Source organism: Leptonychotes weddellii, chromosome X (genome assembly GCF_054177405.1).
Source record: "Leptonychotes weddellii isolate Sample4059 chromosome X, ASM5417740v2, whole genome shotgun sequence".
Classification (NCBI taxonomy): Eukaryota; Metazoa; Chordata; class Mammalia; order Carnivora; family Phocidae; genus Leptonychotes; species Leptonychotes weddellii.
In genome coordinates this window covers 58,560,614-58,583,219 of record NC_138385.1, presented here as the reverse complement: position 1 = coordinate 58,583,219, position 22,606 = coordinate 58,560,614, and the positions used below count along the sequence as shown (strand labels likewise).

The following is a 22,606-nucleotide window of genomic DNA, read 5'->3' as shown; positions in this document are numbered from 1 at the left end:
TAGTGGTTCTCAACTGTGGTCTTGGGACATGCTGGTGGGTTGCCAGCTATTGTGACACAACACACACACACACACACACCGTGTACCACATACATATATATTTGAGGTCATGCCCAGGGCAAGGTCATGTTCCCTCTCTTACATTCTGATCTGGGTCCTGGGTGTGAAAGAGAACAGGATGAAGTTAAAGCTAGTGAAATGGCATTCATGTGATGAATACATCTGTCATGTGTGTCATGACTGTTCCATAATACCACTACCAGGTGTTTATCTAGCCTCTGCCTGCTTGAAAACTTCTAGTACTGGGAAGCTCACAGTCTCATAGGGCAGCCCATTGTAGTCCACTAACTGTTAGGAGGTTGTTCCTTGTCGAGCCAAAATGTACTATGCTATAAATCATCCCAATGGGGGGTGACTGTGTAGAAGTCTAATTGTTCTTCCTTATGACAGCCCTTCAGATACCACTCTCATTCTATTATCCCTTTAGATAAAATAGAGACACATCGACAGGATAATAGAATGTTTTGGAGGCATTTAGATGAATTTGTAAATGTCAGAGGACCATACCCAGGCTGTCGCAGTCAATGGATCAATGTCATCTTGGTAAGGTGTCTCTAGGACATGTCACAGAACTCTTGTCTTTTGTCCTGTATTCAAAGAAGCAAGATTTTTTTATTATAATGTCCAGTAGTGGCAAGGGTGACTAATGTGGGCATTCCTGTCAATTGGGGTACTTCTGGAAGGCAACTTGAAAATATGTATCAAAAATCTGGGGCACCTGGCTGGCTCAGTTGGTAGAGCATGTGACTCTTGATCTCAGGGTTGTAAATTCAAGCCCCATGTTGGGTGTAGAGATTACTTAAAAATAAAAATCTTTTGGGGTGCCTGGGTGGCTCAGTCATTAAGCGTCTGCCTTCGGCTCGGGTCATGGTCCCAGGGTCCTAGGATCGAGCCCCACATCAGGCTCCCTGCTCAGCGGGAAGCCTGCTTCTCCCTCTCACACTCCCCCTGCTTGTGTTCCCTCTCTCGCTGTGTGTCTCTCTCTCTGTCAAATAAATAAATAAAAATCTAAAAATAAATAAATAAAGTAAAAAATAAAAATCTTTTTTAAAAAAGTATGTATCAAAAATCTTAAAAATGTTCCTGTCCTTTGGCTCAGTAAGTTTACACATAGGAATTTATACTAAGGAAATAGTCACTGGTGTGTAAAAAGATGTATTCATTCAACAAAACTTTTGTGAGCACCTAGCTATATATCAAGCTCTGTTTCTAGGTGCTGAGGATACAACAAACAAGACAGGTAAGATCCTTGGCCTTATGAAACTAAACACATTGTTTTTTATTTATTTATTTGAGACAGAGAGAATGAGAGACAGAGAGCATGAGAGGGAGGAGGGTCAGAGGGAGAAGCAGACTCCCCGCTGAGCAGGGAGCCCGATGCGGGACTCGATCCCGGGACTCCAGGATCATGACCTGAGCCGAAGGCAGTCGCTTAACCAACTGAGCCACCCAGGCGCCCCGAAACTAAACACATTCTTATGGAGAGAGACAGCACAATGACCAGAAAAACAAACAAAATAATTTTATTTTTTTTAAAGATTTTATTTATTTATTTGACAGAGAGAGCAAGAGAGCACAAGCAGGGGGAGAAGCAGGCTCCCAGCTGGGCAGGGAGCCTAACATGGGGCTCGATCCCAGGACCCCGGGATCATGACCTGAGCTGAAGGCAGATGCCTAACTGACTGAGCCACCCAGGTGCCCCCAAATAAAGTAATTTTTAGATGATGATAAGAGATAAACAGAAAATACAGTGAAATCATAGAAAATTCTGGGGTAGGAAAAGAGTTCTTTAAAAGAGTGCTTGGGAGAGGCCTCTCCAAGGAGGAGATACTTAAGCAAAAAGATCTCAGCAAAGTAAAGGAGCAAGTCAGGGAAAGAACCAGAGGGAAAACATTTCAGGAAAAGGGAACAGCAAATGCAAAGACCTCAGGCAAGAATGGGTTTGGTTTATCAAGGAACAGCTGAAAAGGCCAAGGTAGCTGGAGAGTATTGAAAAGTGGGAGAGAGTAGTCAAGGTCAGGCCAGAGGGGTAGTTAGGGGCCAGATCATGGAGAGCCTTGTCGATAGCGGGAAGATTTAGATTGTGTTTATGTAGCAGGAATCTATGGTAATATGATTGGTAATAGGAAGCAATTTCTTTGAAAACAATCTTAATGTCTAACATTAGGGGGCTGGTTAAATAAATGGACATTTCTACATGAAGAAACTACAGCTATTAAATATTTAAAATCATGGTTTCGATTTTCAGATTTTTAAAGTGATATATATTAATCTCAAAATCAGGAAAAAAGATATTATAATGGTTTCTTTTACCTTTACAACTAACAGAACGATGATGATTGTTCTATGAGAGAGACTTAAGGGCTTGTATTTAACTGTAAACTCAGTATGGATTCACAAAGATAGGACAAAGGAAAAAAAGCTACTGTGATTTTTAGGCCTCATGAACAAGACCGTTGGGTCCGTAACAAGGGAGTTGTGTTGTGTCAGTCTACCTCACAGTGGCCACACCAAAATTAGAAAGTTATGTTCATTTCTGGATGTCACAGTTAAGGATGAACTTGGACAAATTGGTGTATGACCAAGGTGGTGAGGATTCTTGGAAACCATGTCATGTGGTGGATCATTGAGGAAGCTACGTATATTTAGCTTTGAGAAGATCTGGACAGAGGGGGACTGGGTAGTGGAAATTATGTTCAGGGTTTGAACAAGAATGCTATGCAAGTGTGGTTAAACTGATTCCTTATCATTCCAGATGGCAGAACTGGGTCCTGTGGTCAGAAGTTATATAGAAACTATCCTCGTCTCAGGATAAATAGAGCTTCAGATAATTAGACCAGGGACATTAGAGAGGGGCTTCATACATCAAATCAGGCTCCAGACGGTCGCCAAGGTCTCTTCTGGCTCTAATCCATCATTCTGTGAGCTCTGCCACCTATGTTTGTTCCAAGCCAAACTATCCCCCCTTCTTCCACCATTTCTCTTATAACATTGCTTCCTATAACACTGGTCACCTGCCTTTTTTTTATTGTTTAATGTCCTCTTTATTAAACACATACACACACTAAACTCCCGAATGTGTGCACAGGGAAACATACCTACTGATTGAGTTTAATACATGGAAAGCACTTATAACAGTGCTATATAATAAGATGCCACTTATTATAGTTTCAAAACATGTAAGATCATTCTATTTTTTAACGGAAACTCATATGTGGTTAAAAAAAAAAAAAAAGACCTGCATGGGACTAATAAACACCTAATTCAAGAGACTTTGCCTCGGGGAGAGAGGGAGGTGAATGGGATCAGGAAAGGGTAGGTAGGAGGTTTCAGTTATATCTGTATTTTAGTTATTAAGGGAAGAGTGAGAACATGAGTGGATTTTGTCGTTGTTGTCTGTGCTTTTATATACCCGAAAAAAATTATGATGCCCTAATATACGGCACATTCTATCAAATGGGGTCTGACTGACCCAGAGTCTAGTGAAGCAGTTGCTCCCCATGATTTCCAAACAAGGGCGTTGTGTTGTGTCCGTCTACCTCCCAATGGCCATACCAATATTAGAAAGTGATGCTCATTTCTGGATGTCACAATCAAGGATGAACTTGGACAATTTTTGCCTGACTGATCTGCTTGTGGACAGCCATTTCACACTGTTGACTCATGGAGCTTGCTGACACCCCACATCCTTAGGCCCTTTTTGCACCAAGTACTTTTAAGCCAGCTCGCCCCCCATATTATATTTATATGGCTGATGTGGGGAGAACCCAGATGCCAGACTTCAGTTTATCCTTGTTAGAACTTCTCCTTCGACTTGCAGCCCAGAATTCCAGCCTGTCAAAATATTTTTGAATTGTGATTCTGTTATCTTACTTATTAATCATCCTTCCAGTTTTGTGCCGTTGTAAACAGCCAATAAACATGCCTACCCTGTAGACTGGTTATGAGAATCAAATGAGATTTGGTATTAATATATATGAAAGGACTCTGGAAATTGTAAAGTGCTATACAAATGTAAATGATTTTATTTCATATCCTCGGTGATTTATTAAAATGTCAAATGATTAAACTGCTGAGGACGTAGCCCAGGCTGACGCTGAACAAAGTGCAGAAATGTGAGTTGGGTGAAACTACCGCTGGGTAGAACTAAAGATATCAAGCAAGTATACTCAGCCCTTATACACACCTATGACCTTACTACCGTCCAACTTGCAGTTCGTCGCTTTGACCATAAATCATCGTGAGGGCACCTGGTTGGCTCAGTCGTTAAGTGTCTGCCTTCAGCTCAGGTCATGATCCCAGAGTCCCAGGATGGAGGTCCACATCGGGCTTCCTGCTCAGCAGAGGCGTCTGCCTCTCCCTCTGCCTCCGCTCCTCCCTCTGCTCTTCCCCTGCTCATGCTCTCTTTCTCACTCACTCTCTCTCAAATAAATAAATAAAATCTTTAAAAAAAAATCATCATGAGAGGCTTTGCCAGTTACCCTGCATTATTCTGGTATCCCTCCAAGCTGTCTTTCAAGTATACAATCCAAACAAGAAAATGGATTTGTCTAGCATGCCATGTGGTTAGGCAACCTCTCGTGGTTCTGGGGATCACTGTTTCCCTAAAGAAGAAGGGACCGAGGAGAAAGAAGCTTGGCCAAGTTTCCGTTTCCATTTTCCGCTTTCCACGTCTTCTAAAAAGGCTTGCAAATGAAGGGGAGGCACTTTACGCTGGTCTTCTCGGCCTTTCAGTGACGTGTGTTTCTCCAAACCTGGTTTTGCAGTGTTCCTGCAAGGGCTGGTGTGGGAATAAGCAGTGCGGGTGCAGGAGACATAAGTCAGACTGTGGCGTGGACTGCAGCTGTGACCCCACAAAGTGCAGGAACCGCCCGCAAGACAAGGTAGGACCGGCTCTGTTGGCCCTCGCCATCCCTTCGGGCCTCCCCGCCCCGGTTCCCGCCACCCTAAAGCCTGGCGTCTCCTGCACAGCTCCCCCGACCCTTCTCGCGCCCTCTGCAACCAGAGCCATTTCACTTCTCGGTCCTTCTTGCTCTCTGCTAGCCTTGTCGACGTAGCCCCTTCAGAAACCCACAGCCCTTCGCGGGAGACTTCCAGATATGCAGCTCCCCATGCCCAGCCTTGGCTGTGAAGTTTGGGTACAGTTTCTGAGGCCGGAACAAAGAACAGGGAAGCAGGCAACTACAGGCACATAGACATGCAGGACCAAACTAGTCCAGAGGCTTAGCTGGAACTCTAAGGGCCACGTGGCGGCTTCCAGGAAGGAACTTAATCCTTCTGACATCTTGAGACATTAGTTGCTTAGACCCTCTCCATGGGAACCAACTACCCCATGGCTCTAGGAAAAGACCCACAGGAGCTTGGTCTTTCCAATAGTCACCGTTGTGGACCAAGTTAATTGTAGCTGCCCTCCTTATATTGCTCCCGGGAAGAGCAAACTCGGGGAAACAGACTGCCTTACACCTCCCTGTGCCCATGGCAGAAGCTTGTTCCTCTAGCTCTCTCGGTGATCTACAACTCTAGCAAGCTTGGTATAATGATCCTCCACCGTGCGTTTCTTGAACATCTGCACATGAGCAGTTCTGCCCTGGGTCTTCCATTAAAATGACTTCCGAGGCAGGTAGTCATTAGAGGACTAACGTGGCAAGTTGGGGGTCAGGCTGAGAATCGTGGAAGTAGCAGGGACCTTAAGGATTCTCTCTCCCCGTGGTTCTTCCAGTTTAGGTTCCGGAGTCCTTCGGTGGCTTCGTGGACGTGCTTCTTGAACAGACGACCATGGCCTGGCTCGGTTCAACCCCGTGTCGATCAGAGCAACTTGCTCTCTACTTGTTTTTTCTATACTGGGCTTCCTCTGAGGATGTCAGTTGTCAAACCACGTATTTAGGCCCATGCTCCCATTATATGGGGAAGGAAAGTGAGACCCAGAGATAGGCTTAAGTGACTCACCGAATATTACCCAGCTGGGCATGACAGCTAAGATTAGACCTCGGGCTTCCTGACTCTCAGTCCACTTCTGTTGCCATGACAACAGGCTATAATTCTAATCCAAGCTCTACCACAGAGTCGCCCTGTTACCTAAGTAACTTTTCACTCTTGGCCTTGAGTTCCCTTCTCTGAAAGGAAGACTGATACAGACAACACCCTGTAGACATGCTAAAAAGGATAGTGCAGATTACAGAGGACGAAAGACGAATCAAAGAAATGACCACGGCTTGGCCTTGTTTTAAACGCTGCTTTGTGATGTCCCCTCAGCCGCTCCCCTACCCGGTCCTTTGCCTTCGGAGGCTGCCGTCAAGCATTGCAACGGCAAGAAACCGCAAGCAGGGTCTCCCTGAGACTTACTTCGACTGACCGATGAGGGCCTCAGAGCTGGTACCTCACTGGTGAAAGGGGAGCAGACTGATTTTTGTAACCTCCGAAGCTGAACTTCTAATATGCCTGTCTGATTCTCAGGATGGCCTGGGCACTGTTGAGCGGACCCAGGATTCCGAAGGCTCTTTCAAACTGGAGGATCCCACAGAGGTTACCCCAGGATTGAGCTTCTTTAACCCTGTCTGTGCCACTCCCAACAGCAAGGTAGGTGGGCTAAAGACCGGCATTTCCGACTGTCTTAGCATTCATCTCTGCATTAGCTGTGACAGAGTGCGGTGGGAGGAAAGGGGGTAGAGGTATAATCAGCTTGCTGGGAGGTGGGAATCAGGCATAGGCCAGAGTCTTTTTTTTTTTTTTTTCCAAGAGACCAATCTTGGGGGATACCTCATACTACAACGTGCTGAGCATTTGTAGCGGCAAGGCTGGGCAGAACCTCTGCCCCGACCCAAGATCTCTTCATACCTGTCTCTGCCCTTCCTAGATCCTGAAAGAGATGTGTGATGTGGAGCAGGTGCTGTTAAAGAAGACAAACCCAGCTGCCTCCTCCCTTGGCCTCACAGAATTGAAACACGGAGCAACAGAATCCCAAGAAAATAAAGCTCCAGGGAAGAAAAAGAAACGAGCTCTGGCCAGCAATACCAGCTTCTTCTCCGGCTGCTCCCCTATTGAAGAAGAAGCCCACTGAAGTTGGACTTATCATCTCTGCCCCTGTCTGGCTTCGGAGATGCTTTCAGGTTGCAGCCAGAAGGAGTTTCTTTAATGACTCCTCTGGATTTCAGGGTTCTTGCTGTTGGAAAAAAACAAAGGGGGGACAGCATGTTACCACAAGGGAGGAAATCTTTGTTGGATGTTGGCCCTTACTCTCCAGCCCCCTAGCCCCAGACTACTACTCTGTCTTCTCCAGAAAGGTGCTAAGCCACCTGCTGAAGAAAGAACCAACTGACCTTCTTGATGACTCATCAGGAGCCAAACCTCAGTACAATCTAGCTCTTTCTTAGTTGTGAGCAGGTAAGGCTGCCTGCCCCCCACCTCCCCGATGGGGATGAGGCTGAGGCTGTCTTACCTCTAGGTTGTCTCAGCTTAATGGCAGAGCCTGGCCAAGGTTGGAGGCCTGGCACCAATCCTTCATTCCCCGTCAGGAATGGAGGTGATATTGGGATATTTCCTGCCCTGACCATCTCTGGATCTTAAGTGTTTTAAACAGTGCCCTCAATTGTCTTCCATGTTGCTGAGGTAAATGAAATCTTTTAAAATGTTAATATTAAGTAAATAAATAAATCTTAGTCTAGCTACTGTTTGGGAAGGCCCTCTGTGCCAGCAGCAGAAATATGCCTGTGTTCCTCAGCCCCTGGGAAGGCTCTCGAGGAGAATCAGTGCAAGCACCCAACCCAGGGCCGGCTTACACCGAAGCTTCTTGTGTGACTCCGGGGTGGCATTGGTAGCTGTTCTAGATGCCCTGCAGCCCGATTTCTTGGCTTAGCCGCGGTGGGACCACACTGCTGCCCAGTCCCAGGACAGCACAGTCCTGGCTGCCTGCTGTCTCCTTTGAAAGGGGAGGGGGGGGTGTTGTTTACTCCTTACTATGCGTCAGGGTTCCCCAGCTCTGCTTAAAGCTAAAAAATGAGGCCAGCCCCGGCCTGCCAAACAGACTTCTGACTGGCCTCGCAGCCATTTGAGGAGCTTGGGAGCCCTGGGCTCACTCTCCCTGCATTCTGAATCCCAGTCCCCTCCCCCCACCCGACTGAAAGCTCCCAGAGCAACCCCCCAGCACCGGGTCCACAAAATCCAGGACTCCCCTAGAATCCACCAGACCCCAAGAGAAGGAAACTGTTGGACAACCTGTCTAAAATGAAGCCTGCAGGAGGACTAGGTGGCCGGGCAGCCCTCCCTGGCCTCCCGCCAGCGAGCAGCCCTGCTTCTCTTTGCATTTTAATGACAAGGGAGCAAGGGAGCCTCTTGCCGTCGCCAGCTAGAGCCCCTGGATACAATGGGAAGGCAGAGGGAGGGGGGCCAGCTCTTGGCAGAAGAGAGCCAGTCTTCCTTCTCACTGTTCCAAATCCAGTACGTGTTGGGGGAGGGGTAAGCGAGTTTATTCCCAAAGAAGATGTTTTTTCCCACCAACGCTGTGGAAGCCTCCCAGGCTTTGAGCCATTGCATCAGCCAAAGGGTAGAGAGGGGAGGTCAGTCAAGCCAGCAGCACCCCCCCCCCCCCCGCCAACCCTCATCCCACCCAGAGAGAGCCCTATGCTTTAGCACTAAGCTGACTATAGCATGATAGCCAGCCTTCTCCTGTGGATGGTATGTATAGTAACAGCATCTTTTGCACGTGTTCGTCTTCCAAAAGCTTGTGACCCTAACACTCCACTCTTCAGATGATTCCTGGAAAGAGACTCTAGATACCTTGGGGACAAGACCGCAGGAATGACACACATCTCGCTACATCCTGAATGATCATCTCCTGTCTGGGGTGATGGGGGGAAGGGGAAGGCTGCTAGTGTCACCCGAGATTCACAAAGCCCATGGGGACCCCGGGTCCAGAAACAGGGCGACCTGCTGCCCAGAGTTCAGGAAGTAGCTTGCAACCCTGTATAGAGTTTTCGATGCACTTTATAGAAGTGGAAGTAGGCTCCCAGGAGGGAAAGGAGGCTGATGAATCAAGGCCATCCTCCCAGGGAGCTTCAGGGAAATGCTAGACTCTCTCTCTCTCTCTCTCTCTCTCTCTCTCTCTCTCACACACACACACACACACACACACACCCCTTCTTCCCAGGGGGTTGGCTGGGCCCCTTCTCCTCACTGCCAAGTTGCAGAGTTGTGTGGTCACCTCCCCCCAGCTTCCCGCCCGCCAGTGCCCTCGGCCCTCGCCTCCCTGAGCCCGGGACAAAGCCCCGGCAGTGACTGAGAGGGGAACAGGAGGAGGGACAAGAGGGATGGGGAGGGCCGCACAAAGGAGAAGGAATTCCTCACGCCAAGCCCCCTGACTGGCAGCGAGTAAAGAAGCAGATCTGCTCTCCCTCCCCCTTCCCACCCCCCCCACCCCCCCCACCCACTCCCAGGGCTGGGCACTGGCCATAGAGCAGGCTTAAGCCCTTCGGACATAAGCCACACAGCCTCCTGTAGGTGGCAACAGTGCCACCTGTTTGACCAGTGGGGCTGAGCCAAGGACTAGAAGAGGGAGGAGGCAGACAAACTCGGAGAGGAGCTGGGAAGCAGTGCAGTGCAGAGCAGAGCGCAGAGCTGAGCAGAGCTGCCGCTGAGACAAGGTGTGAAGGCTGGGGAAGGCTGGGGGTGACAGGCGGGAATGGGGAGGGGTGTGGAGACTGGCTCCAACCGGGCCCGGGGATGGAGGAGCACCCCTGCTCAGCTCCCCTGATTGGGGTTTTCAGACGGCTTGGATCCTGACCCCAGCCTACAGACAGCTCCTGGAGGGAGGTGGGACTCTGGAAGGCCGTGTCTGGGATACAGGGGCAGGACCTGCAGGGAGGCAGGAAGTGTGGATGGAGCCCAGGGCCCGCTACTAGGAGCCAGTCCGGGATGGGAAGAAGCAGGGGCCTCCCTTTAGGATGTTTCTTTTTTTTTTTTTCCTGGGAGGGGTCTCAGATAGGGGAGAGTTTTCCTTCCCCCAGCTACAGCCCCCTCACCCCTCCACTCCCTACCCTAATCCTCCTTTCCCAAGGCCCCCGGTGGGGTAAGGAGGGCAGTTTCAGGGGCAGCCACACCCTCCCTCCTTTCAGGGGTCCGGCCACTGTGTCCCCCTCCAAGACTCCACAGCCTTAGGGAGCCCAGATGACAAGGGCTCGTGTCCCTCAGACCACACACACTTTGGGTGTATCCAGGGGCTCCTCTACACACTCAAAGTCCTCTAGAAACCCATTAGCGCCGACAGCCACTAGTGCGCGCACACATACGAAGGCTGACACAAATCACACACCCTCTCAGGTAGAAGGACGCACACCCAGCCTAGTTCGGGCATCCGAAAGCCTGCTGGGTCTCAGTGTGACCCGAAAGCCCAAGGTCTAACACTCCCCGGCCCCAACGCAACCACACCTCCCGCCACACACGCACATACACACACACACACACACACACACACACACACACACACACACACCTTTGACCGATATTTGTTGTACTTTCACCCAAGCGAGCTCAGAGGGTGGGGCCCCTAAAAGGGAGAAGGTGGAGACTGGGTTCCTGGCTGGGGTGGCGGGGGGTGACTGGGCAGGAAGGGACACGACTGGGGCGAAAGGGCTTGGATTTTCCAGGTGTGTGCGGGCAGGAAAAGGGCCCCTTTGGAAGGCTGGGAGGTGACCCAGGAGCCTGTTTCCCTCCAGCCTTCCTGTTACTGACAGTGCCCCCTGCCCCTTGGGAGGTGGAGACTGAGAATCTTTTAGTCAGGGCTTTGTGGTGTGTGCAATCTCTGTATCCATAGCAACTGGCCAACTAGCCGGGCCTTCCTTAGCCCCAGGTCAGAACTAGAACCTCTGCTTCAGGTTACTCTCAGTTCCTGGGGTGGAAGGCTCCCCACCATGAGGCTGCCTGAAGCTTGGCCAGATCTGCCTCAACTTGCCGAACTGAACTTGCCCCACCCTGGGCACTTTCTCCCGGGTCCCCACCCTTGGGCGAGCGCGATATCCCCAGAGCTGGATGGATGCTGTTAAATGGGGAGGAGTTGGGGAGGGTGGGTATGCATCCTGCCTGCAAAGAGGCTGGATCTCCTGGGTGTCCCACTGACTTTCCAGGTATCCGGGTTCAAGGGAAAGAAAGACCCCAGAGATTATCCCCCCGCCCCGGCTCACGTCCTCGTCCAATCTGGCACTTCGGGCAGCCCCATGACCTCCCTGCCGTTGCTGAGCAGTGGCCCAGGCCTCTGCTCCTCCCCCGAAGCTCCTGAGATGCCCTGGGAGGGAGGCTGGGGTCCGTCTTCTGCCAGGGTGCCTGATGGCTGAGTGTCCCTTCTCCCAGGCCCTCACCATGGCCGAGTCCCCCGGCTGCTGCTCCGTCTGGGCCCGCTGCCTCCACTGCCTGTATAGCTGCCACTGGAGGAAATGCCCCAAAGAGAGGATGCAAACCAGCAAGGTGGAGTGGGGCTGGGGGGGTACTGGAAGTCCAAGGCAGAGGCCGCCTGGAGGGGAGAAGGAGGCCACGTGTGCTCAGAGGCAGCTGGGGGGAAGGGGCTTTCTCTCCCCAGGAAGAAAATCTGTCCCTGCCTGCCGGGCAGAGCAGAGCAGCCCAACGCCTGGCAGGAAGCCCCACTGAGCTGCCGTCCGTTGGGGACTCTGAGCTGGAAGTGGGGATCGGCTGTGAGCTTCTCTCCTGCCCCTTTGCAGTGCGACTGTATCTGGTTTGGCCTGCTCTTCCTCACCTTTCTCCTCTCCCTGGGCTGGCTGTACATCGGGCTCATCCTTCTCAATGACCTGCACAACTTCAATGAGTGTGTCACGGACCCCCTCCTTCCTCAGCATCCATGTTAATCTCTGCCCCACCTTGGGACCCCTGGGGGCTCAGTCATCCCCAGCCCTGCCCAGCTGTCCTGGTACCCAACCTCCTTAGAAAATTCCTCCACGGAGTCCCCCCCCACCCCCCCGGCCCCCAGTCCTTGGGACCCCTGGCCCCATGAAGTGCTTCCCCTCACTCCCTTCTGGTCATCCTTCTGGACCCACCCACGCCAACTCCCCTCAGGCCACTATTCACACCCCTGCCCCCACTCAGACATTTTCCTCTCCCTTCCCACAGATTCCTGTTCCACCACTGGGGACACTGGATGGACTGGTCCCTGGCATTTCTGCTGGTCATCTCTCTACTTGTCACATATGCATCCCTGCTATTGGTGGGTCGGGGAGCAGCCCGCCTAACCACCCCCCCCACCCCGTTAATTCCTCCCTTCCTGCTCAGCATCGCCCCCTGGCCACTGAGGGGAGGGCAGGAGGGAGGCATCAGCCTGGGAAGCGCATCTCAGCGACCCCGCTGGGCGCCTCATTCCTGCCACCGCCCTCTGCCTCCAGCTCCTGGCCCTGCTCCTGCGGCTCTGTGGTCAGCCTCTGCATCTGCACAGTGTCCACAAGGTACAGTGGGGATGGGAGTGAGCGGGCAGAGGGGGGCCCTGGGCCAGGTCTTTGCCGAGCACCCTAGTATCCTACGCGCGGACTCAAGCTCAGGACGTGAAGCCCAGTAAATACGTGTTGAGTGAGAGAAGGAATGGGGATGAGTCAGGGGGAAAGAAATGGTCCTGTTTTCAGAGAGTGGGGCGGGGGCGGGGGCGGGGCACAGCCCGAGGAGCCACGAGCCCGGGTTGACCAAGAAGGCCCCGTCCGTCCCTGGTTCCCCCAGATGCTGCTGCTGCTCATTATGCTTCTTGTGGCCGCTGGCCTTGTGGGACTGGACGTCCAATGGCAGCAGGAATGGCGTAGCTTACGTCTGTCACTGCAGGTGAGTGACTGATCTCCGGGGAACTAGGTGGGAGCCTTGGCCTGCGTCCAACCCCCTGGTCCCCAGAGCTAAAAGTAGCTCCGGACTCAGGTTCTAGGAGGCGGAGGGGAGGGGCGCGAGGGCGAAGAACCCTCCTCACCGGTTCTTGTCCCCAGGCCACAGCCCCATTCCTGCATATCGGAGCAGTTGCTGGTGTCACCCTCCTGGCCTGGCCTGTGGCTGCTACCTTCTACCGTGTCCGTCGAAGAGGTGCCACCTCCACTCCCCGACGTACCCCCACTGGCCATCGCCACTTCTGTTTTACTGCACCTGTACTCGGCTCTCTGCCCGCTCCCCCCGCCAGAGCTCACCCACTGCCCTTTCTCCATAGCCTCTCCCCCGTGCCCCACAGGTCCCAAGACTCTGCTCCTGTTCCTATTTTTTGGAGTTTCCCTGGCCGTCTACCTGGCCCCACTATGCATCTCCTCACCCTGTATCATGGAGCCCAGAGACTTACCCCCCAAGCCTGGTCTGGTGGGACACCGAGGGGCCCCCATGGTGAGTGTTGGGTGGGATGGGTCTGCTCCTCCAGGCTGCAGCGATCGGGCCTGTGGGTTCCCAGGCTCCCACCCTTCTCTGCTACCTCCCTGTCAATTCCCTTGCCCAGCTGGCCCCCGAGAACACCCTGATGTCCCTGCGGAAGACCGCTGAATGTGGAGCTGCTGTGTTTGAGACCGACGTGATGGTCAGGTGAAAGAAGCTGGGGGGGCAGAGGGAGGCAGCAGGGGAGCTCAGGAAGTGATGAGCAGTCCCAGAGCTCAGCCCTCTGACCCCCGCCTTGTGCCCTCAGCTCTGACGGGATCCCCTTCCTCATGCATGATGAGCACCTGAGCCGCACCACGGATGTGGCCTCTGTGTTCCCAGCCCGAACCTCCTCCCACAGCAGCGACTTCTCCTGCGCTGAACTGAAGAAGCTCAATGCCGGGACCTGGTTCCTAGAGGTGAAGACAGCCTCACAGAAGAGGCAACCACCTGTAGGGGCACTTGGGGGGGGGGGGAGCGGAGAGTTCATTCATCGATAAGTATTTTCTGAGCCCTGTGCTGAGCAATAGGTATCCAGTCTCTGCCCGCAAGTCACTCCCTCCAAGGACAGGACAGAGCTGAGCCAATAGGCTGTAAGCATAGGAAAACTAGAACGATCACAAGAGCTTTACGAAATAGAGAAGAGAGAGGCCGCCTGGGTGGCTCAGATGGTTAAGCGTCCGCCTTGGGCTCAGATCATGATCCCGGGGTGTGGGGGGGTGTCCTGGGATGGAGCCCTGTGTCAGGGCTCCCTGCTCAGCGGGGAGTCTGCTTCTCACTCTCCCTCTGCCCCTCCCCTCTGCTCATGCTCTCCCCCTCTCTCTCTCAAATGAATAAATAAAATCTTCAAATAAATAAATAAATAAGTAGGTAGGAAAGTAAACAGAGAGGAGAGAGAGCAAAGCCGCTGTTTGTCAAAGCCGCTGTTTGGCAAAGCCACTGTTTGGCACGGTGGGCGTGGGAGAGGATCAGGAGCGGTTTCACAAGAGAGAAGGCCTGAGCAGCACATGAAATGACAATGGTTTTTAAGTGGGCAAAGCAGGGACTGACAACTCTAGTCAGAGGGAAGAGCATATGCAAAGCGCAGAGGTATGAAGAAGTGTTTCCAGGAGACAAAAAGTGGCTCAGTGCCAGTGGGAGATAAAATTCATGGGAGTAGTAAGAGGTGAGACTGGCAAGGGGAGCAGGGGCTTGGTCTCGAAGGGCTCTGAATGCCGGCCCCAGTTCAGGCTTCAGTCCTGTAGGTGACAAAAAATATTCATTAAGGGTACTTTATTTTCTCAGTTCCTCTTTTCCTGATTATAAAAGGAATACACGTTCCTCATAAAAAATTAAACATTAGAGAAATAACCTAAACGTTTGAAAAGTCTCCCATAATCCAACTCCTCTGAGATATTCATTGCTAACAGTTGGGTATGTATTCCATATGTCCATATATATACATACATGTATGTACACACACGTACTTTTCATTTTGCACAAATAGGATCACTTCATATATTCCTTTGTACTTTGATTGGTTTTTCTTTTTTTTTTTTAAAAGATTTGATTGATTTATTTGTCAGAGAGAGAGAGAGAGCACAAGCAGGGAGAGCGGCAGAGGGAGAAGCAGGCTCCCCACTGATCAGGGGGCCCGATATGGGACTCGATCCCAGGACCCTGGGATCATGACCTGAGCTGAATGAAGGCAGACACTTAACTGACTGAGCCACCCAGGCGGCCCTTGATTGGTTTTTCACTGAACTCTATGTATGATGACATATCAGAGGGATTAAGACCAGGGGATGTCTGGGTTTGACTCCTGGCTTCACCACCTACTAGCTGTGTGAGCCTGAGCAACATTCCTTAGTCTCTCTGGGCTTCATTTTCCTCATCTGTAAAATAGGCATCAAAACAGGACCTATCCTGTAGGATTATTGGGACAATTAAATAAATACACTTCTTTTTTTAAAAAAGATTTTATTTATTTATTTGACAGAGAGACACAGCGAGAGAGGGAACACAAGCAGGGGGAGTGGGAGAGGGAGAAGCAGGCTTCCCGCCAAGCAGGGAGCCCGATGCGGGGCTCGACCCAAGGACCCTGGGATCATGACCTGAGCCGAAGGCAGACGCTTAACGACTGAGCCACCCAGGCGCCCCAAATTAATACACTTCTAACACCACCTGGCACATAAGTCAATACTTAATAGGTATTAGATTGCTTGCTTTGTCCATGTTGGTGATTAGGAGGTAAGGGCGTTTGTTGATTACAAGGGGAGGAGAGGAGAGTGGCAGAGGTTTGGAAGAGCCACTAGGAATGGAAGAAGGAGCAAAACAAGAACAAGGAAAAGGATGGTTAAGTGGGGCGCCTGGCTAGCTCCGTCATCAGAGCATGCGACTCTCAAGATCATGAGTTCAAGGGACGCCTGGGTGGCTCAGTCGGTTAAGCGTCTGCCTTCAGCTCAGGTCATGATCCCCGGGTCCTGGGATCGAGTCCCACATCGGGCTCCTTGCTGAGCAAGGAGCCTGCTTCTCCCTCTGCCTGCCTCTGTCTCTCTCTCTCTGATAAATAAATAAAATCTTAAAAAAAAAAATTAAAAAAAAAAGATCATGAGTTCAAGCCCCACGTCGGGCGTAGAGCTTACTTTAAAAAAAAAAAAAAGGATGATGAAGTGGCACTGAAGGTGAAAAAGGACTATAGCGACAGTCCACACGATGTGCTCTGCTCCCCAGTTTTACGGCTGGAGGAGGCAGACAATTATAGAGTTGAATCAGAGTTCCAGATTTGGGGGGAGGCAGGCAGGGCAGGAACGGAGTTGAGGATGCTATGGAAAAGTAATTCAAGCCGTGGATGGACCAAGGGTAGGGGACGTAGGTGTGGCAGAAAGGGGCTGATGGACCGGGAGAAAACCAAGGGGCCAAGACCCCAGAGGTCTCTGCAAGGCCAAAGAGAAAATGTAGCAGGAGAGAGGAAGTTAGGAAACTGGGAGGGGAGGAGGTTGGGGGGTCACAGAGTAAGGTGTTAGACGGTCTGGAAAGGGCCACAGTTGGAAGAAAGAAAGACCGTGGCTCAGAGGTGCACAGAAGCTGGGCGCCAAGTAGGGGAAATGAGTGAAAACGGGAAGGATGGGGCAATGGCCTAACGGCTCCTTCTGATCTTGAAATAACCTTCCTGTTCTTATAGAGGCAACCCTTCTGGGGGGCCAAGCGGCTGTCAGGCCCTGATCGGAAGGAGGCTGAGAACCAGTCAGTACCAACGCTGGAAGAGCTGCTAAAGGAAGCCGCAGTCCTTAACCTTTCCATCATGTTTGACTTGCGCCGCCCCCCACGAAATCACACATACCATGACACATTTGTGAACCAGACCTTGGAGACCGTGCTGAGCGCGAGGGTGCCCCAAGCCATGGTGATATTGCCAGGACCCCAAGTGCTCCCTCTTGCCCCTCTCCCCAGCCCCTGCCTTCCCGAGGCCATGGTGATCATTTTGAGGCGGCCCCCTGCCCCAGGGCCCTACCCCAACTCATATACCCCCTTCTGTGGTCGGACCTCTCTGCCCCTGCCCCTGCCCCTGCCCCTGGAATCCCCAAGCTCTCCCCAGATTCATAGCTATCTTCTCCAAACCACAGGTCCTTTGGCTACCAGATGAAGATCGGGCCAATGTCCAACAACGGGCACCCAGGATGCGCCAGATATATGGACAGCAGGGAAGCAACAGAACTGAGAGACCCCAGTTTCTCAACCTCCCCTACCAAGATCTGCCACTGTTGGATATCAAGTGAGTGTCCGGGGAAAGGAGCCAAGGGGATCCCAGGAAGCTTCATGGCAGGGTAGCGCCACCTCAGGGAGGGCAAAAGCCGTTCATTTATTCACGCATACAACAAATATTTATCAATATATTTAACACTTGCTCCATGTCAGGCACTCTTTGTTGCAGGCTTTGGGCACACATACAAAGAGACAGATAACAAACCGAACGAATTACATGCGTATTGGGTAGTGATAAGTGATATGAAGATAAGAAAACGTGGTGATGAAGTAGAGCAATTAGGCTTGGGAGTGAGGGCTCGAGAGGGGCCACATTAGGAAAAGTCATTAAAGAGGAGGTGCTATCTGGGCTGAGACCTGACCGGTCGCGGTCACAAGGAGCTAGTGAATGCTGAGAAGAGCTGCAAGAGGAGCAGGGACAGCAGCCGAATCAAGGGGAATGTGAGGCTGGGGAGGTGGGCAGGAGCCAAACTGGGTAGGACCTTGTAGGCCACAAGAACAGTTTTAGCTTTCCTTCTTCACCACAGAGATAAGTAAGAGCAAGAGAGGAGGGGTCCAGGGGAGAGAGGCAAGAGAGTCCCAGATGTGAGCTGGGCCCCGGAAGCTGACCCAGCCAGTAAACAGGATGGATGGCAAAGCATGCCATTGCCAAGGTCTCTTATAAGGTCCCTGCGGTCAGGCAGGAAAAAAAAAAAAAAAAAACGTGGCCTGAATGATAGCCCAGTAATCGCAAGTATTTTAAGGACTTTTCCCCGAGCTGTCACGACACGACATTGGCTTTGGCCCTCCCTTTAGTCTTGTCCCAGTCAACCTCAACTGCTGATCATGTTTCCAAAAGACATGAATTGGTAATGAATACACTGGTGATGAAATCAAGGCCCCGAAAGGCCTACGCGGGCTAAGACGATGGACCAAATGTACTGAGAGGAAACACAAGGATAGATGTAAAGACCTCTATTTGCAGTCCAAAGGAAGCTCAATTGCACAAAGCCGAGAGAGGAGATACTGGCATTCAGCAGGAACATGTGCGAGAGAGACCAGGGCTTTGATTGAATAGTGTGCATAATGAGTCATCAGTGGCTTGTGACATTGCCAAAACGAACCCGACCCCGGGCTGCCTGCATGCAGGCATCATGCCCAGAAGCCAAGAGGAGTTTTTGCTGTACTCAAAGCTGGGCCAAGCCCACCTGGGATATCATGTTCAGATGCAAGCCCCCACACTTCGAAAGGAACACTGAGAAACTGAAGCAAGATCAGCTTGGGCGAGGTTTGGATGGCGAAGGGAAGGAGAAGCCAGGTCCCCGGGCCTTGGTGAAGGGAGCTGGGGCTGTCGGGCCTGCAGAGGAGGTGACTCGGAGACGTGCTCACCTGCTCCCCAGACCTCCGAAGGGCTGTCATGGGACAAAGAAGAGAGACACAGTTGTGCGGCCCCAGATGGCAAAGCTAGGATCCGGAGGTGGGATCCACCAGGAGGCAAAGTTCAGCCATGCAAAGAAAATCACTGATGGTCAGGGGCTGTATGTAAAGATCGAACTGATAGTTCCTTGGCAGCAACACTGTAGAGTCAAGCGTGGACGGGGGCTGCCTCCTGTGCCTCTTGCCCTGTGACCCTGGATATTCCTGTTTCCCACCTCCACAGGGCACTACACCAGGATAATGTCTCGGTGAACCTATTTGTGGTGAACAAGCCTTGGCTCTTTTCCCTGCTCTGGTGCGCAGGGGTGGATTCGGTCACCACCAATGACTGCCAGTTGCTGCAGCAGATGCGTTACCCCATCTGGATCATCGTAAGGGCTCTGGGACTGTCAGCCCACCCCTTCCTTCCCCGTCCCTGCTCCTCCTTATCCCTGGCCCTCTCTTCCTTACATATTCCACCCCCCACCCCCGCCACCCCATATACTACCTTTGGTGCTCTGGTCACCGACAGGTGCCTTTTCCTCTTCCCGTAGCCCCCTCAAACCTACCTTATGATGTGGATCATCACCAACTGTGTCTCTACCCTGTTGCTTCTGTGGACCTTCCTCCTCCAAGGGTGAGCACTTCACACCTCAGCTTTCCGGGTCTGCATTCTCCCCCAGGGTCCCGGTGACGTGGCTGATTCAGACCCACGTATGCTGCCCGGAGCGTGGGGTTGGGTCTGTTTGGTGCCTTTGAGATTCTGAGACCCTTCCTTCCACGCCAAGTTGGCTTGGGGAAAGGCAGTTTGGGGGCACCAGGGATCAAAGGGTCATGGCCGAGGCCGGCTGAACTCATAATGGGAAGCTTTTCTCCCTTTAGGAGATGTAAGAAGGAGAGAGAGAAAACTGGTAAGAACGTCCTCCCTCACCTCATTTCTCTCTTCCTCTAGTCTGCCCTTTGGTCACTCCCTACATGTCCTCCCCTCTCCCCACCCCCTGCTCTAGGCTTAGAAACAGCAGTGCTGCTGACCAGGATCAACAATTTCATAATGGAGTGAATGCCCAACCCTGGACCCCCACCAACCAGAGTCTGAGGCCTGTCTGGATTGACTAACCACAAGGAAAGGAGAGTGGCTGAGTGGGGATGGGGTGGGGTAAACTTTGCCAACGGAAGGTTTTGAACTATGAGGGCATGCGGCAAGCTTCCATGGAGTCTGGCTCCCCCTTGGGGTTTTGACCTGAGGTCGTTGGGAAGACAGTGAGTCACGGGAAGTTTCTCCCGAAATGAAACTAGAACAGAGAAAGTGGGAAGGAGGTTGCCACAATAATGTTTCAGATCTGCGTACACGTGTTCTTGTGTAGAAGGCACAGGGTGTGTCAGGGATGGACCAGCTTGGACCAGTGACTGGAGGAGATGACAGAACGGCCTTTCCTGGAGAACTAAGATGATGGAAACACCAATCCCACTCCATTCACTGTCTCTCCTGACCCCTGCAATTTAACTGCTTTTCTGCCTAGATGCTGGGGGCTGAAGAGCCCATGTAGCCATTTAATTCTGCGCCTATAGGTGGCTTTTTGCTGTTCACAGCCTTTTCTTCAAGACAGGTTGGCTCCTCCTATGTTGTTAATCTGTTACTCAATAAATTTAACTCCCGTTTGGTCGTGGTCTGATCTTTTCAGCGCGGGGGGGCTTGGTGGGGGATGCACCTTCCATCCCGGTCTAATGTGACATGACACTGAGGGGTCATCACGGGCGAGAATCTTGGGCTGGAGGCGGGAGGACCACCTGGGACAACGAAGGGCTGCAAGAGGGGAAGCAGGAGAGCAGCCCCCGCGGGGGACACTCTGGGTGGCCGAGGCACGCTGCGCAGAGTTGCGTTGTAGCTCCACCTTGTGGTCACCTGCCGCAAGAAGAAGGCCGCGTCAGTCGTCACCGTGACGTCTGAATGCCACCTGTTTTCCGTGCCGGTTGGGGACCTGTGTCCTTGACTCTAGACCCTGAGGGTATAATCCGATTTCCACAAGATTTCCACAAGTTTTCGCCTCTCTGAGCTGCTGCGCGCAGGGTCTGGTCCCCAGGCCCTCCACAAGTTCCCCACAAGTTCCCCCACAAGTTCCCCAGTGTATGTGCTGCTCGGGAGGTCCTGGGCTAAATCAGTTAAGGAGACCAGTGAGGAGCTGACCTAGGATGAGGAGTCCGGTAGAAGGGGGAGGGAGGGGCCAAGGCAAAACCGGAGCGGGTTCTGTGGCTGCCTCTTCAGTCCCCCACCGCACCAACATTCACCCCGGTTCGTATCTCCACACGAAGGGAAATCGAATTAAGACGCTGGCGAGGTCAGGAGGTTCGGTTCTCAATTCCTCTCCTCTCGCCAGACTGGGACCCGGCGGGGGGGAGGGGTGGGGGCCGCACCAGCCCCTCGGGACACGACCCTGCTCGATTGCAAGGCAGCCCCCGGGAACTACAATTCCCAAGAGACCCCTGACCGCTTCCGGTCTCGGGATTGACGGAAGCGAGTTTGAATTTGTATTCCCGCCCCCTCCTCCTGCCGGGCCCCGCCCCTTCCCTTCTCACCGCCCCGCCCCCGCCATGCATACACACGCACATACGTACACGGGCCGCGGTCCAAGCCAACATACCTGGCCTGCAGCTGGCGCGGTGGGAGGGGGGCGCCGGCGCGCGATGGGCGGGGAGGAGGTAGGCGCGTCGGGAGCCCACGCCGCGGCCGCTGTCCGGTCCCAGTCTCCCGGGGCGTCCGCGCCGCCGCGTAGCGGCCAGGTCTCCTTCACACACTCCCCTTTCAGGCTGCATTTCCTTAGTTTTCCCGGTTCCCGATCCGCCCCTCAATCTGACCGATCGCCGGCCTCAGCTCCGGGGGCGGCCAGCCTGTCAGGTACTGCCAGGCTCTCGCCTCTCGGCGCGCACCTCCACCCCGCACCCCTGCTTTTCTGTCCCCTCCCCGGCGTCCGGCCTCGCAGCCAAGCAGCCTCTTCCTCCCCCTCCCCTTCCGACCCAGTCCTGACAATCCCCCGCGGCCTCAACTTCTCCGCTCCCAGGCTCTCAGCTGCAGTCGTGTCACCTCGGAGTCCAGACTCGGGGCCAGAATGCCAGGACCTAGTCCCAGACCCTACAGGCCCGGGCCCCTGAGTCCTCCCTCGGCCCTGAGCCTGCCACCGCCTATCCTTACCGTCTTCCCAGGAGGCCTGGACAGCTACGGCACACTGAACTTCTAGGAGGCCCTGGACTGGGGACTGGGACTGACCGAAACGTGAGGGTGGAGGGCCTCAGGGAGCTGCTCGTTGGGGTTGGGGTGCAGTCGCTCTCCGTTATTTTTAGCTGCTGACTCACAGCTCCCGGCATCCGGGTTTGGGGCTAGCAGGCTGGGCTAGGGGGCTATTAATAGAGCTGAGGCACAGCCCCGACCCAGTTCAGTTTGGAAGCACAGGGAGCAAGGAGCCTCCCTCTGTCGCCGTGCCCTGTGGAGACGTTGTGGCCTGAGGCAGGGGCTGAGCCAGTACCTCTCTGGCGACCAGTAGTACCTCCGCCTGGTATCTCTACCTTGGAACTCCTGAGGGAAGGCCCACAACAAGATTCCTGGGCACAGCTCTCCCCTCAGTTTGCCGTGGCGTGGGGTTCGGCCACAGTGAACCTCCTGTTGTACTAGCTGAGAGTGAAGGCAAGAGTCCCAAGTAGAACAGTTATTGTGGCTACAGCCTTGGCCTGCCTGGACCCACTCTTGGGCTAGAATACTAGATGACTAGGAAGAGAAGCTGTGGATTTCTGGTCCCCACAGGCCCTCATAAGGATGGGGTGCTTCAGCATGGTCCTAAGAGGGGGGGCAACAGAGCCGAGACTTGCTAGCCCCAAACTAGACACAGCACTAGGAAACTGCTGAATTCTGTGTTTACCACCTGCCGATTCTTCTTTTTCTTTCCTTCTTGCTGGGCTCGATCCCTACTCACACGGGTCAGCAGACCTCAGGATCTCTCCCAACTCCATAGAGAAACCTAGTTCGGGAAAGCCACTGAGAAGCTTGGCTCCACCA

At 52.9% G+C, this 22,606-nt stretch overlaps 2 protein-coding genes and 1 long non-coding RNA gene across 6 annotated transcripts in view; 2 read left to right on the top strand and 1 right to left on the bottom strand.

Moving 5' to 3' along the window:
- KIF4A (kinesin family member 4A) overlaps positions 1-7,720 on the top strand; it is a 115,387-nt gene extending 107,667 nt beyond the window's left edge. For all 3 annotated transcript variants that reach the window (XM_081808714.1, XM_081808716.1, XM_081808715.1), the window contains 3 exons: positions 4,827-4,943; positions 6,514-6,636; positions 6,914-7,720. In XM_081808714.1, the coding sequence (XP_081664840.1) occupies positions 4,827-4,943; positions 6,514-6,636; positions 6,914-7,117 (444 nt within the window). In that variant the 3' untranslated portion in view covers positions 7,118-7,720. The remainder of the gene's footprint in view (positions 1-4,826; positions 4,944-6,513; positions 6,637-6,913) is intronic.
- Positions 7,721-9,526: 1,806 nt separating this feature from the next.
- Positions 9,527-20,221, top strand: GDPD2 (glycerophosphodiester phosphodiesterase domain containing 2). Of its 2 annotated transcripts, XM_006737475.3 has the most exons (16): positions 9,529-9,695; positions 11,398-11,511; positions 11,763-11,866; positions 12,169-12,262; positions 12,438-12,497; positions 12,763-12,861; positions 13,017-13,110; positions 13,253-13,398; positions 13,508-13,590; positions 13,691-13,841; positions 16,586-16,807; positions 17,028-17,176; positions 18,806-18,953; positions 19,116-19,198; positions 19,444-19,472; positions 19,569-20,221. In XM_006737475.3, exons 2-16 carry the CDS (start codon positions 11,407-11,409, stop codon positions 19,619-19,621), a joined length of 1,620 nt encoding a protein of 539 aa, XP_006737538.2. In that variant the 5' UTR covers positions 9,529-9,695; positions 11,398-11,406; the 3' UTR covers positions 19,622-20,221. The 2 variants fall into 2 exon arrangements, with proteins under 2 accessions (XP_030888440.2, XP_006737538.2); XM_031032580.2 differs by lacking the exon at positions 19,444-19,472 and having other exon boundaries at positions 9,527-9,695; positions 19,514-19,601.
- LOC145717833 (uncharacterized) lies at positions 14,431-16,586 on the bottom strand. The gene is made up of 2 exons (XR_014141305.1): positions 16,029-16,586; positions 14,431-15,827 (listed from the first exon to the last, which is right to left on the bottom strand). It is a non-coding gene; the product is annotated as an uncharacterized LOC145717833 (long non-coding RNA).
- Positions 20,222-22,606: the final 2,385 nt, after the last annotated feature.

Bases quoted from the DNA above. Each gene is read 5' to 3' on its own strand.
- GDPD2 (XM_006737475.3), top strand. From the start codon at position 11,407: ATGGCCGAGTCCCCCGGCTGCTGCTCCGTCTGGGCCCGCTGCCTCCAC. The intron at 17,177-18,805 runs GTGAGTGTCCGG...CCACCTCCACAG, and splicing joins CTGCCACTGTTGGATATCAA to GGCACTACACCAGGATAATG. The intron at 18,954-19,115 runs GTAAGGGCTCTG...CTCTTCCCGTAG, and splicing joins GTTACCCCATCTGGATCATC to CCCCCTCAAACCTACCTTAT.